The sequence below is a fragment of the Larimichthys crocea genome, chromosome XVII (assembly GCF_000972845.2).
Source record: "Larimichthys crocea isolate SSNF chromosome XVII, L_crocea_2.0, whole genome shotgun sequence".
Classification (NCBI taxonomy): domain Eukaryota; kingdom Metazoa; phylum Chordata; class Actinopteri; family Sciaenidae; genus Larimichthys; species Larimichthys crocea.
In genome coordinates this window covers 12,869,591-12,882,091 of record NC_040027.1, presented here as the reverse complement: position 1 = coordinate 12,882,091, position 12,501 = coordinate 12,869,591, and the positions used below count along the sequence as shown (strand labels likewise).

General features: G+C 44.0%; 1 protein-coding gene across 2 annotated transcripts in view; it reads right to left on the bottom strand.

Annotated features, from left to right (window-relative positions):
* The window catches only part of palld (palladin, cytoskeletal associated protein), a 51,609-nt gene that overhangs the window by 9,257 nt on the left and 29,851 nt on the right, over positions 1-12,501 (bottom strand). The window contains exon 13 of one of the 2 annotated variants that reach the window (XM_019278272.2): positions 11,967-12,002. The exons of the other annotated variant lie outside the window; for it this stretch is intronic. Coding sequence (XP_019133817.2) covers positions 11,967-12,002 — 36 coding nt within the window. The remainder of the gene's footprint in view (positions 1-11,966; positions 12,003-12,501) is intronic. 2 annotated transcript variants of the gene reach the window in all.

The window sequence follows — 12,501 nt, the reverse complement described above, 5'->3', positions numbered from 1 at the left end:
TGTGTGTGTTAGAGAGTGCATTCTGGCCTGGGAAGGAAACCACTGCACCAGCAGCGCGGGCTGATAGGTTATCAGCCTCTTGCCGTTAACAAAGACTTGCTAAAAAGCCAACTTGTTGACAATACATCAAGTATGGTAAAGGAATGAGGAGATAAGTGTCGCAGTGAGAGAAAAACAGAGGAGTGAGAAATAGGACGCGTGAACCACACGGTTGAGGTGTGGCTATGAATGGCATTGTAATGAAAGAAAAACAAAAATGCAATGTTGCAGTGTCATTTTGCCAGGGATGGGTCCCGCTGATGATGAAGTATTGTGCTTTTTCACAGAGGTGTGGCAGTCTCTCCCCCGGCTTTGGGGTTGATTCACTGTGGTGTCACGTCATCGTGGGAGAGGAGGTTTTGAAATTTTGTAGTGTCATCAGGCAGATCCGAAACTAGAAGTTTTTTATTTCCTTTGCATCAAAGGACTAACTTTAAAAGAAAAACCACAAGACAGAAGTGAACTCTTCGAAGCTCCCCTTGAGGAGCAGGAGGTGGAGGAGGTCTTTGGGAAAACCTTCAGAGTATACAGCTATGTGTACGCGGGACTGATGAGTTCTTCATAGGCAGCCTGTTCAGAATAATACTGTGCATCCCAGTGGTGCATGTTGTCAGTCCACCAGGACCAAGTTCACGTGCCCAAATCTCTTCCAGATGTTGAATAATCAGTGGAGTCTCTCGACTATTTTTCGTCTGGGAGAACGCGGAGAAAGCCCCCCCTCCTCTTTCTTTAACCTCCCTTCGTATAGATTTGCAAACAGCGGCAGTAAATATTACACAAAACTGACAGCTGTAGCACAGTGTAACAAATCTAACCGCAACATGACTGATTAGTTTGTCCTAGCCTAGTTATTTTGGTCATACGCTCCCCTCCAGAGGAGGCTTCACATGCCCAAATAAATAGTCGTTAATTCAAAAGACTTCATCGCGATCATTCCAGCTCGTTGCAACCTTGGTGCTCTCCTCACAGGAGTCACTGGCTCACACACAAGAGCACACCGTTGTGTCAGTGTGGCCCTCTCTCTCTCTCTCCCTCTCTCTGTATACATTTTTCTTTCTTTACATTCTCCAAAGGCCTCTAGTTCGGGCCTCCACCAAAAGAGTGCTTTTACAGGAATAGTTTGGCAGCTCTCGAGACTCACAAGCGCTCTGCAGCGGTTTTGATTCCTTTTTTGGCTGTGTTCTCGAGAGCGTCGGGGAGAAGCACCCTGCCCGTCTGCTCCAGCAGAGAGGAAACACACTTCATTTCCTCACAGCCTCATCACTCTCGGGCCGACACAAGGCTTTACTGCCTCAGCGTTAAAGGAACTCAAAGACCTTCACTGCGTTCACCTATGTGTTTTTTTTTTTGACGTAGGAGATAAGAGTAGTAGTGATAAGAGCAGCTCTGTTTAACAGTTTGACATATGTAAATGGATGTAAATGCATGAGCAGGAGGCAGATCCAGCTGTAACTCACCGCTCTGCCTTAAAAGGAGCAACTCATTAAGTCAAACTTCTGTGCAGCCCTCCTACATTGTATCATGATTTACTCACACTATGATCACCCATTAAAATGAACCTCTGACTTGCATCTAAATAAAATTCAGCAGAATCTCGTCAGATTAGATTTGCTTCTTGTTTAGTCGTCTGGCATGCTTCATATTAGCGCCGTGCATGAAAAGGTCAGCTTGTATAATTTGCAGCTGCGTGAATAGTTTTATGGCCCACTGAAAGTATTTACATCAAGCAAAGGACGTGGGGGTCATGCAGACTCTGTAACCCTGCAGCCTGCAGCTCCAGATCGTCCTCCAGACCTGCTTTGAACGAGGCCGCCGTACGCACACGACGTCCTGCCCTTTCATCCCAGCTGTGCTCTGCTGTAAAACCTGACCCTGCGCCTTGTGTAAACCATTATAAGGCATCTACAAACGGCTGGAGAAGCAGAACAGACCTCCATCTCTCTCTGCTGCTCTCTTATTCTTTGTCTCTGCGGCGGAGCGGGGCTGGATTAGGAGGGAAGTGTTCCTCTGTCGCCATGCCAACGGCCCTGTGTTTTGCTGATCTGGTCTGGGCCAACTGGCCCACAGAGCTCCGCTGAGAGAAAACGCTCCAGCTCCTCTGTCTGTCATTCTGTAACACAGTGATACTCTTATGTCTCTCTTCTCTCTCTCTCTTTTTTTGTTGCCACAACTTTTGGTGGTATAAATAGACAAAAGTCGTTATGTCTTCCCATTTTCACCCTGAAAAACACTTTGCTTGGGCTGGATCCTGTCTGTAAATTCTTTAATGGGGAAAAAAATAAAGAAGGAAGGAGAAGGAGAAGAGGAATCTGGTCTGGAGTAACTTTGCCTCTCCATTTTTTTCCTCCATAAACAGATCCAGGAACAGCTTAACAGTAACTTAATTGAAAGTGTGTTTTACAGCCCGGCGATGTATCAGTCAGCTAAACACCGAGGCGTGCCAGACACAGCGGGTCTTTACCAGCAGCATCTTGCTTTAATAAATGAAGACCTCGACATCTTAAATGGCCATGTTTACTCGGTGCAGCTTGTGTGTGCTTCCTGAACAATAACGACCCGGGGTGCGTGAGAAACTCATCCACCGTTCCACCGTCCCGCTCTCGGTGCACGCCGGGAGCCATCCGCAAGGTTTATCTGCCGCCCATCTCCTTAGCTCTGCAGCTGGCTCAAAAGATGGAGCCGCTTTATTAGGCCCGGCCAGCTGATGACAAGAAGCATGCCGGGAAGGGGGAAGGGGGGGACAGGAAGTAGTTGAGTCTACATAGCCAGTAATGAGGGGTTTCCTTCTGTAAACAACAACATGAGGGGAACTAAGGACGTGCCTGTTCTCTTTAACGTGCTGGAGGTGTTTCCAAACAGAAAAAGTGAGATCTGAAGAAGCATAAAAGATTTTCTAAGCTGTGCGGTACGTAAAACAAGAGCTACCTTCAGCCTATAGGCCTCTGTATGTTTGTTTCTACAAACACCTGCGAGCTCTTGGTAACAGCATGACCTTGCCATTTGTCAATGATTTATATATCCGAATAGTTAAATTGAGCTCTGGTATCACACCTACAACACAAACATGGGAAAACCTGCTTGAGATCATTACACACACACACACACACACTTAGTGCTACACCTGAACCGTGTCTTGGACCAGGAGTTCATGACAGTTGACGTGCAAGATTAAATCACCAAAGTCGTGAGACTTAGACAAAAAAAACAAAAAGGTGTATCTTGTTTTTCTGCGCCTACACACACACACGCACGCACACACACACACCTGGTTCACGGTTTCCTTGCTTGTATTCACCGTTGAGAATTACATCATGACTGCAGCGTGTCGATATAAGCTCGATGCCCCCGAGCTGGAACACGTCATTACATCAGACACGAGTGACTGATCTGATGTCAGACTGACAGAGGGTGAGTAAGTTTAGACAGACGGGCGAGTTATCCATTTGATATAACGACATTTCTCGTTGGAAATGTGTCATGTTGGACGTAACTTCACATTTACTGACGTGTTGTTGCATCAGATTTGAACTATAACACAAGTCTACACACAAAAAAATCTCTGAGTCTATACTTGCTTCTCAAACACATCACTCCTCTGCACCCTCCCCCTCTCCATGTCTGTCTTCCTATATTCTCACAAGAGAAAGCCGACCAGCAAAGGTCCAAGTTTCCAAGAACTTTTTAGTTTAACCTCACAGGCTGTGTGACCCCCTGGAACCAGGCTGCTGCTGCTGCTGCTGGTGGGAACACGCGATACTCATATGTCACACATATGAAAAAGTGTTTTATTCTCCTTCTGCAGCCTCCATTCATTCACTTATTCACCTCCATCAGCTGACAACTTCTCTCTCAGTCTTTGTTCTCCTGGTGTCCTTAACTTATTTTCAACCCCTCTCCGCCCTGGGTACCCCGCCCACCCCACCACCACCACCACCCCCTCCTCCTCCTCCCCCCCCTCTTTCTCCATCTCTTTGGCTCTAATTGCACACACACCACATAAAACAGAACCAGACTGTTTTCCTTTCCCCCCCTCTCTCTCGCTCTCTTTAAAACGTTGCACAGAGCGTTTTTCTTATTCCAGCCACACCAACAGCTCACGGCTGCTCCGTTCACCCACTTTCTCCCTGCCCTACTTTCTTTTCTTCTTCTATTATCCCCCGCCCCCCCCACCTCTCTATCTGGGCTCGTATTTCAAATCCAAGTGTAGGTGAAGAGGGCTCTCTTCAATCAGCGAGGCCTCCCTTTCTTTATATATGCCTCCATCCATCCCTCCCTCCCTCTTTTCTCCCCACTCCTCCGCCGTTCGCTCTTTCTGTCCAAGTGAGACGGGGAGTTTTTTTCTCTCTCTCTTTCTCTACAGCAAGAATGCTGAAGACATTCTTCTCTGGATTGGAGTGGGAAAGACATTGCCATCAAATGGGATTAGCAGCAGGAGAGGAGGGATAGGAGAAGGAGAAGGAGGAGGAGGAGGAAGGGGAAGGAAGAGAGGCAAAGAGTGAAGAGTTGGCTCAGTGAGGGACTTCGAGCCAAGTGAGACGCGAGCTTTCTAACCTAACAGACGCTATTGTGTTAACTAATCCATCTGACTCCAACCGAGGAGCTCTGCAAACAAATCAGCCTCGCCACATAAACACAGTCGGGTCCGCGTTAAAGACACAACACTAGAAAGAAAACTTCAGTTAGTCACAGTGATGCCGCTCTTCTTCTTTCTCGGTACAGCCTGACCTCACTACCTTTCCAGAGCCTCCTGCAAATGAATGGGTATCACACTCAGCCTCTGTGCGCTCCCAGAAAACCACACACCCATTCTGAAAACATATGATTTAGACATTAACGTGCCGGTGCTGGTAAACCTGGAACACATGACTGAAATAGTCCTTATTCTTACCTCAATCATCTTCCTCTATACTGCCTAATTCAAATTTAATGACAGTTTTTCGCTCCAGTGACTTTTTAATTAAAAATAAATAAATAAATAAATACACCTCGAAGGCAATAAGAGTTTTAAAAAAAGGTTTCCTATCAGAGAGTTCAAAGTTCAAAAGTTAAAGGAAGGCATCATTAAGTTTATCTCATTTCCTCATCATCCCATCAGTCCTGCTGAAGTTTTGCTTAATTTAAAAGAGTTGTCATGAAAGTAAAAGTTCTAGTTTTACCTTCAGTGTTGTGGTCTCGGTGTGAAGCAGCTCTGATATTTCCCTGCAGGAGTGTAAACTACGTTGCAGTGCTGCCCTGCCAGGTATGAGGAGCATATATAGAGCGCCGAGCAGCCAGACAGTGACAGACTCAGTCGCTCCCTCTCTCCCTCCCTCTCTCTCTCTCTCTCTCTCTCTCTGCATGAGTCAGTCTGTCTGTGAGCTCCTCCTCTTCACAATAAAAGCCTCCCAGCCTTTGCTTTGAGACCTTTCAAAATAAAAGCTTTAGCCTCATACTGTACAACAGCGAAGTTACTTCCATTTGGGAGTCAGGGAACAAAAACAAAAACAGCCTTGAAGAAAACGACACCTATATCTTATTGCTTTAGTTTTTATTGTTACCTGAGGGACTAAAGACTGCAGAGACGGGATGACTGAGGAGAGAGAATGGAAGACTGATTGAAGAAATTAATCATCTGAACAACTCTTTAAGTTTCAGGTGACACAAATGAAAGAAACAATGCCTCTTTCTGGAAATAAAATCCACAATCTGTGTACTCTTTATGCCCCGCACAGAAACATTATCTAGACAGAGCGCTGTTACTATTATCTACATGTCGTGCATATGGAATATAATAGTTTTATGTAACACTCTTGTACTGTACTGCACCTTTGGAGACAACTTGAGTAATGGAGACAAAGTCCCCGTTCCTCTGGGTGGGTGTGTGCAAACACCAGATCTGGTTTCATTCACTGAAATCTGTCCACAAATATTCAGTTTCTCAATCTGAGAATTTTCTCATTCATTCTTGTGGGATGAAACAAAAGCTTTTTGGGGAGGTCATCATTTCTATTTTTGCGTGTAATGCCTCTATTTTTAGAGCTGGTGTGTGTTTTCCTGGCTCCCGGTGAGTCACAGAGTGTTGTTACAAGACGAGGGGGCTCAGGATCCGGTCCAGTGTGGTGTTTTGTGAAGTTAGAAGTCTGGTTGTGCGTTAGGGAAAGGTCAGAGAGTCTTTAGGTGAGGGTATTCCTCTCTGTTGAGGTGCGAGTCATCTCTTTTGAGTTGACTCACTCACACTCGGAGGCGAGTCAGAGTCGTCTGCACAGTGGGTTCTTGGTGACAGTCGTGTCTTGAGATTAGAGCGTGTATACATTGTCGCACCCTCTAATTAACATCCACAAGTGGAAGTGGTGTCTGACTGGGGAGTGTGTCTAAACGGGGAGTCTATACCACACACACCGCTCGCACCAGCAGCCGACCGGGGTCAGGATCTAATCAGGAGGTTGATTGACCTCATCCGGAAACAATGTGATCCTCCGTACGTACGGTGTATTTATCTGTGTGTTTCTCAGTGTTTAACATACCAGGGTGTTCTTTCCTGGGAAACACAGCCTGCTCTCCGTGAGGGGATCACTGAGGCCTGTTAGTTTCCATGCTGTCAACTCCCAAGCACACACCCTCATGTCTCGCTCCCCTCATCTCTCCCCACAGCTCACCCCTCTTTCTCCCACCCTCCCCCCCAACCCCTCGCCTGTGTTATGAAGGTCAGCTCCGACAACTCTCTTCCTTATTTGGAAAGCTTCTCCATTCCACGCAGGTCATTCTAGCCCGAACGACCAATCCAGTGGTTAGTTGGTGTGGCGTCTCAGCCAATCCCGTGTCTCCCATGTCCTTTTAAGGACTGCCCATCTCTGACTCTGGAGGTTGATGTGAAATTATCTGCTTTTCCTGCTCTCTTGTGTCTCCGGTGAATTCACTTCGCTTTACATTGCATAACTTCTTACTCCCCCTGATGACAACTACCTCTTCATAAAACCTCTCTGGCCTGCGTTCAGTGAAGCGAAAGTATTCATTAGGGAACTGATCCACAGTCCATGTGTTGTCCTTCCATTTTTAATTACACGTTTGATGACGAAGAACCACAAGCAAAGTTTGCTCGGTGTGCGCAGGCTGTACCATATGTGGTTTCTTTAACATGCATGTTTCCCTCTTTCCATAAAACCACAAGCAACACCTCGACAAGAAAGTGATTGTTAATACTTCATTAGAGAGTTCATGACTTGCACCTCGTAAACACAAACACACTGCTGAGAGGAAGCTCTGAGTCACAGCGTAGATATGCGACAAATCCTGGCAGCCGGAGCTCCTTGCTCAGCAACGCAACGCAGGAAAAGAATATAGATCCTGTTTTAAGTTTAACACAACGGGCCTGAGAGGTAGGAGTCTGATATAAGAAAGAAATACAGACAGAGACAGAAAGAAACAGCCAATCACCTGCTGCTGTTCCACACTGTAAACACAAGTTTCTGTGTGTGTGTGTGACAGTGGGAGACTGATGAGGGCTTTTGGCAAAGAGCAGTTTGTTGCCTTTAGTTTGCATGCTGTTCCCCTGACAACAGCCTCAGTGGGGTTAAAGTGGTTTGGAGCTACTGCAGAAATCATTTAATCTCAGTGGTATGTCAGCGGACAGGGATCGAAAGGTATAAGGTCAAACTGCATGCAATACGGGCCACATTAAAGTGGATTAGGCCATTCTTCATCTTTATCACTGCAGTGTGTAAGTCTGCAGACCATGGAAACATTAAAACTGGTCAGCCATACACATGGTGTCATTTACACAGCGTTGTTCTAAGCCTCTGTGTGTTTATGTGAGTTAGGGAGAGGCATGGCTGGGCAATAATTCGATATTACGGTATATTGTGTCGTGTTATCATTTTGCAGATTTTTGTCATATAATCTATACGCAGAGAAACGCCAATTATTTTTGATCATAATCCCATAACTGCAGTTCCTCAAACGTCCTCTTGAGGCTGGCTACAGAACGAGTCTCCATAAGTCCCCGTGTCCAAATGTCCAAATTCACAACAGAAATAAACATGTTTACAGCCTGGTACAAAAAACTGTTTTGGTCTCTATAGATAATTTCCTCGTTCTTACAGCTCTTACATGTGGCTCTTTTGAGGCGTCATTTAGCCCGACTCAGGTCCACACATGATCCACGTCTTTGCCGATTTTTACATTAGCGACATAACAACAAACATGGTGGCGGCCAGCGCCACAGATTTTGAGCTTCAAAATGGCTCTTCAGTAACTTGTTACATTGCATGTTGCGTGCTGCCTGTTGTGTAATTCCCTCAGAGTCTGAAACTTTCCACTTCCTCCCCTGACACAAACAGACATAGGCTGGCCTCCACTTTCCTTTCCCAGGGCTGCTTTTGCTCTAGCTGCACTTAAAATATATCAAACCAAAACTCTTTATAATCAAGTGCAGGAGCTGTTTACTGTATGTCCAGTAGGTCTTTGTAGGTTTGTTTAAATTCACATACACAACTTCTGTCTGGCTTTATGGAACCAACCTACATAGATTACCCAGGCAATCAGTAATTATTATCATCTTTATCATAAGAAATGAACAGCAAAACAGTTGAACCTGAATCACTGTAGACACTTTACAGAAACATGAAATCAGCGTAGAGACAAAAGGCTAAATTGAGGTCCTGCTGATGTGTGCCTGTTTTTAATCATCGGTAATCTGAGCATACTGAGTAAAAATGAACATAGTGTAAGAGCTGCATAAAAATACAAAAAAAATCCACAGATAGGTTGCTGGTGAGACTTCGACTGACATAAAAAACACTTTGTGGAATGAAATCCGTGCAAGAGAACAATTTCGACTGTCAAAGTTGATTCCTGGTCTTATGAAAGAGAGATTAAGCTGTGGAATAGTTTGAGGATAATCGTTACCTCTGTTACTTGTGCTCGGCGTGTGACACCCACCCAGACATTATCCCAACCTGTAATATAATGCTTTGCCCCTATTATCACGGTCAATATCAGGGTGGTCACACCTTCAGCGTGTTGCACTAACTTGACATTTTTGACTGTCTCCTCCTTTTTCTTTAGTTTTGAAACAGCTGCTCACTATCTTTGTTTTAAAGCCCCATTGTGTAACCTTTCTAACATAGATTAACAGATTTTAAATCATTTTGATGTTACACTGACTTGTAATCAGGTAAATGGTGTCTCTGTCATGTCTGGTCTGTCTTCTTGCACCATACGACTTTGTGATCTGGGTATGATCACCCGCGAGAAGTTTGTAACACTTTACAGCACTAAGTCACACACCACCAACAATTTCACTGAAACTGGATCATATTGTATATATACTGTATATACTGTGCATCATCTTGATGGACTGATGAAGGTTTTCAGCACTGGGGCTGGTGTCGTGCCAGAACCGGAGCTGGGAAAGAAGGCAATGTAACCAGGCTCAGCAGCCTCTATAGACATAATGACAGAGGTGAAAAGACCAAAGGGGACGTTGACGGAGGAAGCAAAAATGAGAAAGCGATTGAGCATGAAGCCGCTAGACAAGAATAAGTCTGGGACTGACTTTTAGTTGTTGGCGAGAGCTTGGTGAAATTAAAAGCTGAAAAACAGATGCCGAGTTGGACTTCTTGCTGTTGGATTAGTAAGGTGTACGACTGTCCATGTTTACCACAGCTATATTGCTCTCTGAAACTGGGGGCACTAAATTGCAAAAATACCAATTTCTACACAGTGTTGCTTTAAAGTTTCACTTTTCCTACAACCTGGATGCGATTTGGCAACACAAGGAAAGCAATAACAGCAAAGCTACCATGTAAAACTCTGAAAATACACAACCACATGCCTGTGTTTTCCTCTCGTACTACAAAGGATAGTTTCTGTGAAACTTCACACTAGGCAAACATGTCCCTTTATCAATACAGGAAAGCCAACACTGGACACGGGCAGCACTGACACCTTATCCATCAACACACACTCACAAACACGTGCATGAGCACAAACACACATTTACAAGATCCAGGTGTTATTAGTCAATCATGATGTGATTTTACAGAAGGTCACATGTCTACGGTTGAACCCTGAGCAGAGTGGGAGGTGTGTTGTTCAATCGGGAGAGACCATAACTCTGTCCGATATGCAGCGATGCCCTTATGTTGAGATGCAGCTGAGTTACGGCTTGTCTCGTGGTGTGTTTCATGTTGCTAAATCCTTTGAGATCTTTATTTAGACCCTTCTGTAGGAACCCCAGTTTATCATCTCACACATTAAAACTGGCTTCATTCCCAAGATAACCTTTAGTCGCCTTACATAACACATACATTCTCAAAGGAATAGGTAACATTTTTGCTTCATATGCTTAATCGTCAAAGCAGGTTATGAGAAGCAAACCCAAAAAAATCAAGTAACCTTTCTACTTGTTGAATTACTTCACAAAATTCTGCTAAAAAAAGTCAAATTCCAGAGGATCATACAATACGACGGTGCTGCCAATTTGCAATCTATCTATTCTCTCAATTCTGGTCAAATTCTGCTTTCTCTCCAAACCTCAGGGTTGGTTCACATCCAACTGGCCAATCTGAGCCTCTCCCCTGAGAATTTCCTTTGATTCTTATCCTGACGTCTGACATCAACGCCGGGCATCAAATCCAAATACCTACGACCCTGCTCTCTCTTCCTTCAGCACAGCCAGGTCTGTTTTCACAGCCTCAGGTCTCCTTCAGTCCCTTCTGCCTGCCAAGTCACACAACCACTTCCTCCACCTCATCAGCTCAGTGTTATTGAAGCAAAAAAATCATCCCTTAAACAGGCTTCCAGTATGTTATTCCTCTGATTTAGAATCATTTATTCTAGATTTGTGAACATGGACACATGTCTCCGATGGCTACGAACACTGGTCCTAAAACTGTAATGTAATTTAATGCAGCTGTCCTTTCATAAATAATAATAGGTGCTGTGAAAACTCAGGGGGACGTTTAGCTGTGAGTAAAAGCTTACATTTACATAAATACAGATTAATAATTCTATTAAAGTATTAAAGTCTCAACATTCATGCCTTAAGTGAGGTGAACTGCTCATGCAGATAATAAAACTCAATCCGTACTGATCCTGCTTGAGTTTATGTAAATGCTGAGAAACAATTAGGCTGTTTACATGATATTGCCTTACTCTAAAAATACACACCATAAGCGTCACAGTTTCCACTCCGTCTGTTGGATTTATTGCATTTCAACAAGTGGTTCAAGTGGTTTGTTAGAAAGTTGTGCTGCTTATTAAAAAAAGAACTCCTGTAAAAAAAGACAATTAAATTAACAAACCAGGAGGCTGGTTAAAACGTGCTTTACTGCGTTCATGTTTCATAGCAGCGTGTGGCCCACAGAGATGAAACAGACCATGAGTCTGTATCAAGCGCCAACCTCTGTGGCTGCAGTTCCTCAAACGTCCACTTGAGGCTGGCTACAGAATGAGTCAGTCTCCATAAGTCCCCATGTTAAAAACTTCACAGCAGAAATAAACATAAGAAACACAGAAGAAGCTTAACTGCCTCATTCAAGTCTGATCTAGAGACAAAGATACATTTATTTGTCAAAAATGTCTATCAATCTCTCTTGTAAGATTTGAAAAGTAATATTAAACTTTTATTGTGAGATCAATAGCACAAAAAGAAACTAAAATATCAAAGGCCACTTGGTTCGATGTAAAAACCAGATGATATATCGTGTTCCAAAGGGAGAGCCCACGCCAGATCTATTTATCCAGAGTATATAAAGTCTGTACCAACACATGCATAAATCATTTACAATGTAATTCCACTCACTTCTTGTCAAACTGTTGCCTCTGATTTATCATCTCTCACAGTGGAATGATCTGCGCTCACTTCCCATGATAGCTTGATTAATGAGGCCACATGTGGCGCCACTCAAATCACATCCAGAGCAACAACCTCACAGACAAATATTTACCTGTAATTTTCTGTCTCCTCCTCTATATTCTCAGCTCTGGAAGCACAGAATTAACAAGTCATAACATTTAGGTCAACAAATATGCAATACTGTAGCATGCATACACATGCAGTGGAAATAATCGACAAGAGCAATGCAAGAATCAAGCTTTACTGCACTGTAACTGAAATGCAGCCTGTCGCAACACTGTTAACCATCTGCTGTTGATGGAATATACTGCTCACAACAGTCATATTGTAATATCAAAAAATATCTTCCCATCTACTGCAAGTATGTTTTGACAAGCTATGAGGGGAAATATTGAGCCATGCTCTGCGAGGCTGAACAGTGGAGCTTTAAGATAAATGCTAACATCAGCAAGGCTAGCAGGTTAGCAGACCAAAGAAAAACTGAGGCTGATGGGTCTCTAGTTTTACACGTCATGAACTGAAGTATCTGATGAGCAGAACAAATTGACCTGATGATGAAAAGTTTTTACAATATATCCTCTGGGGACAATGAATGTCCCATCCACCTCTCTAGCCCTTTTATTAGT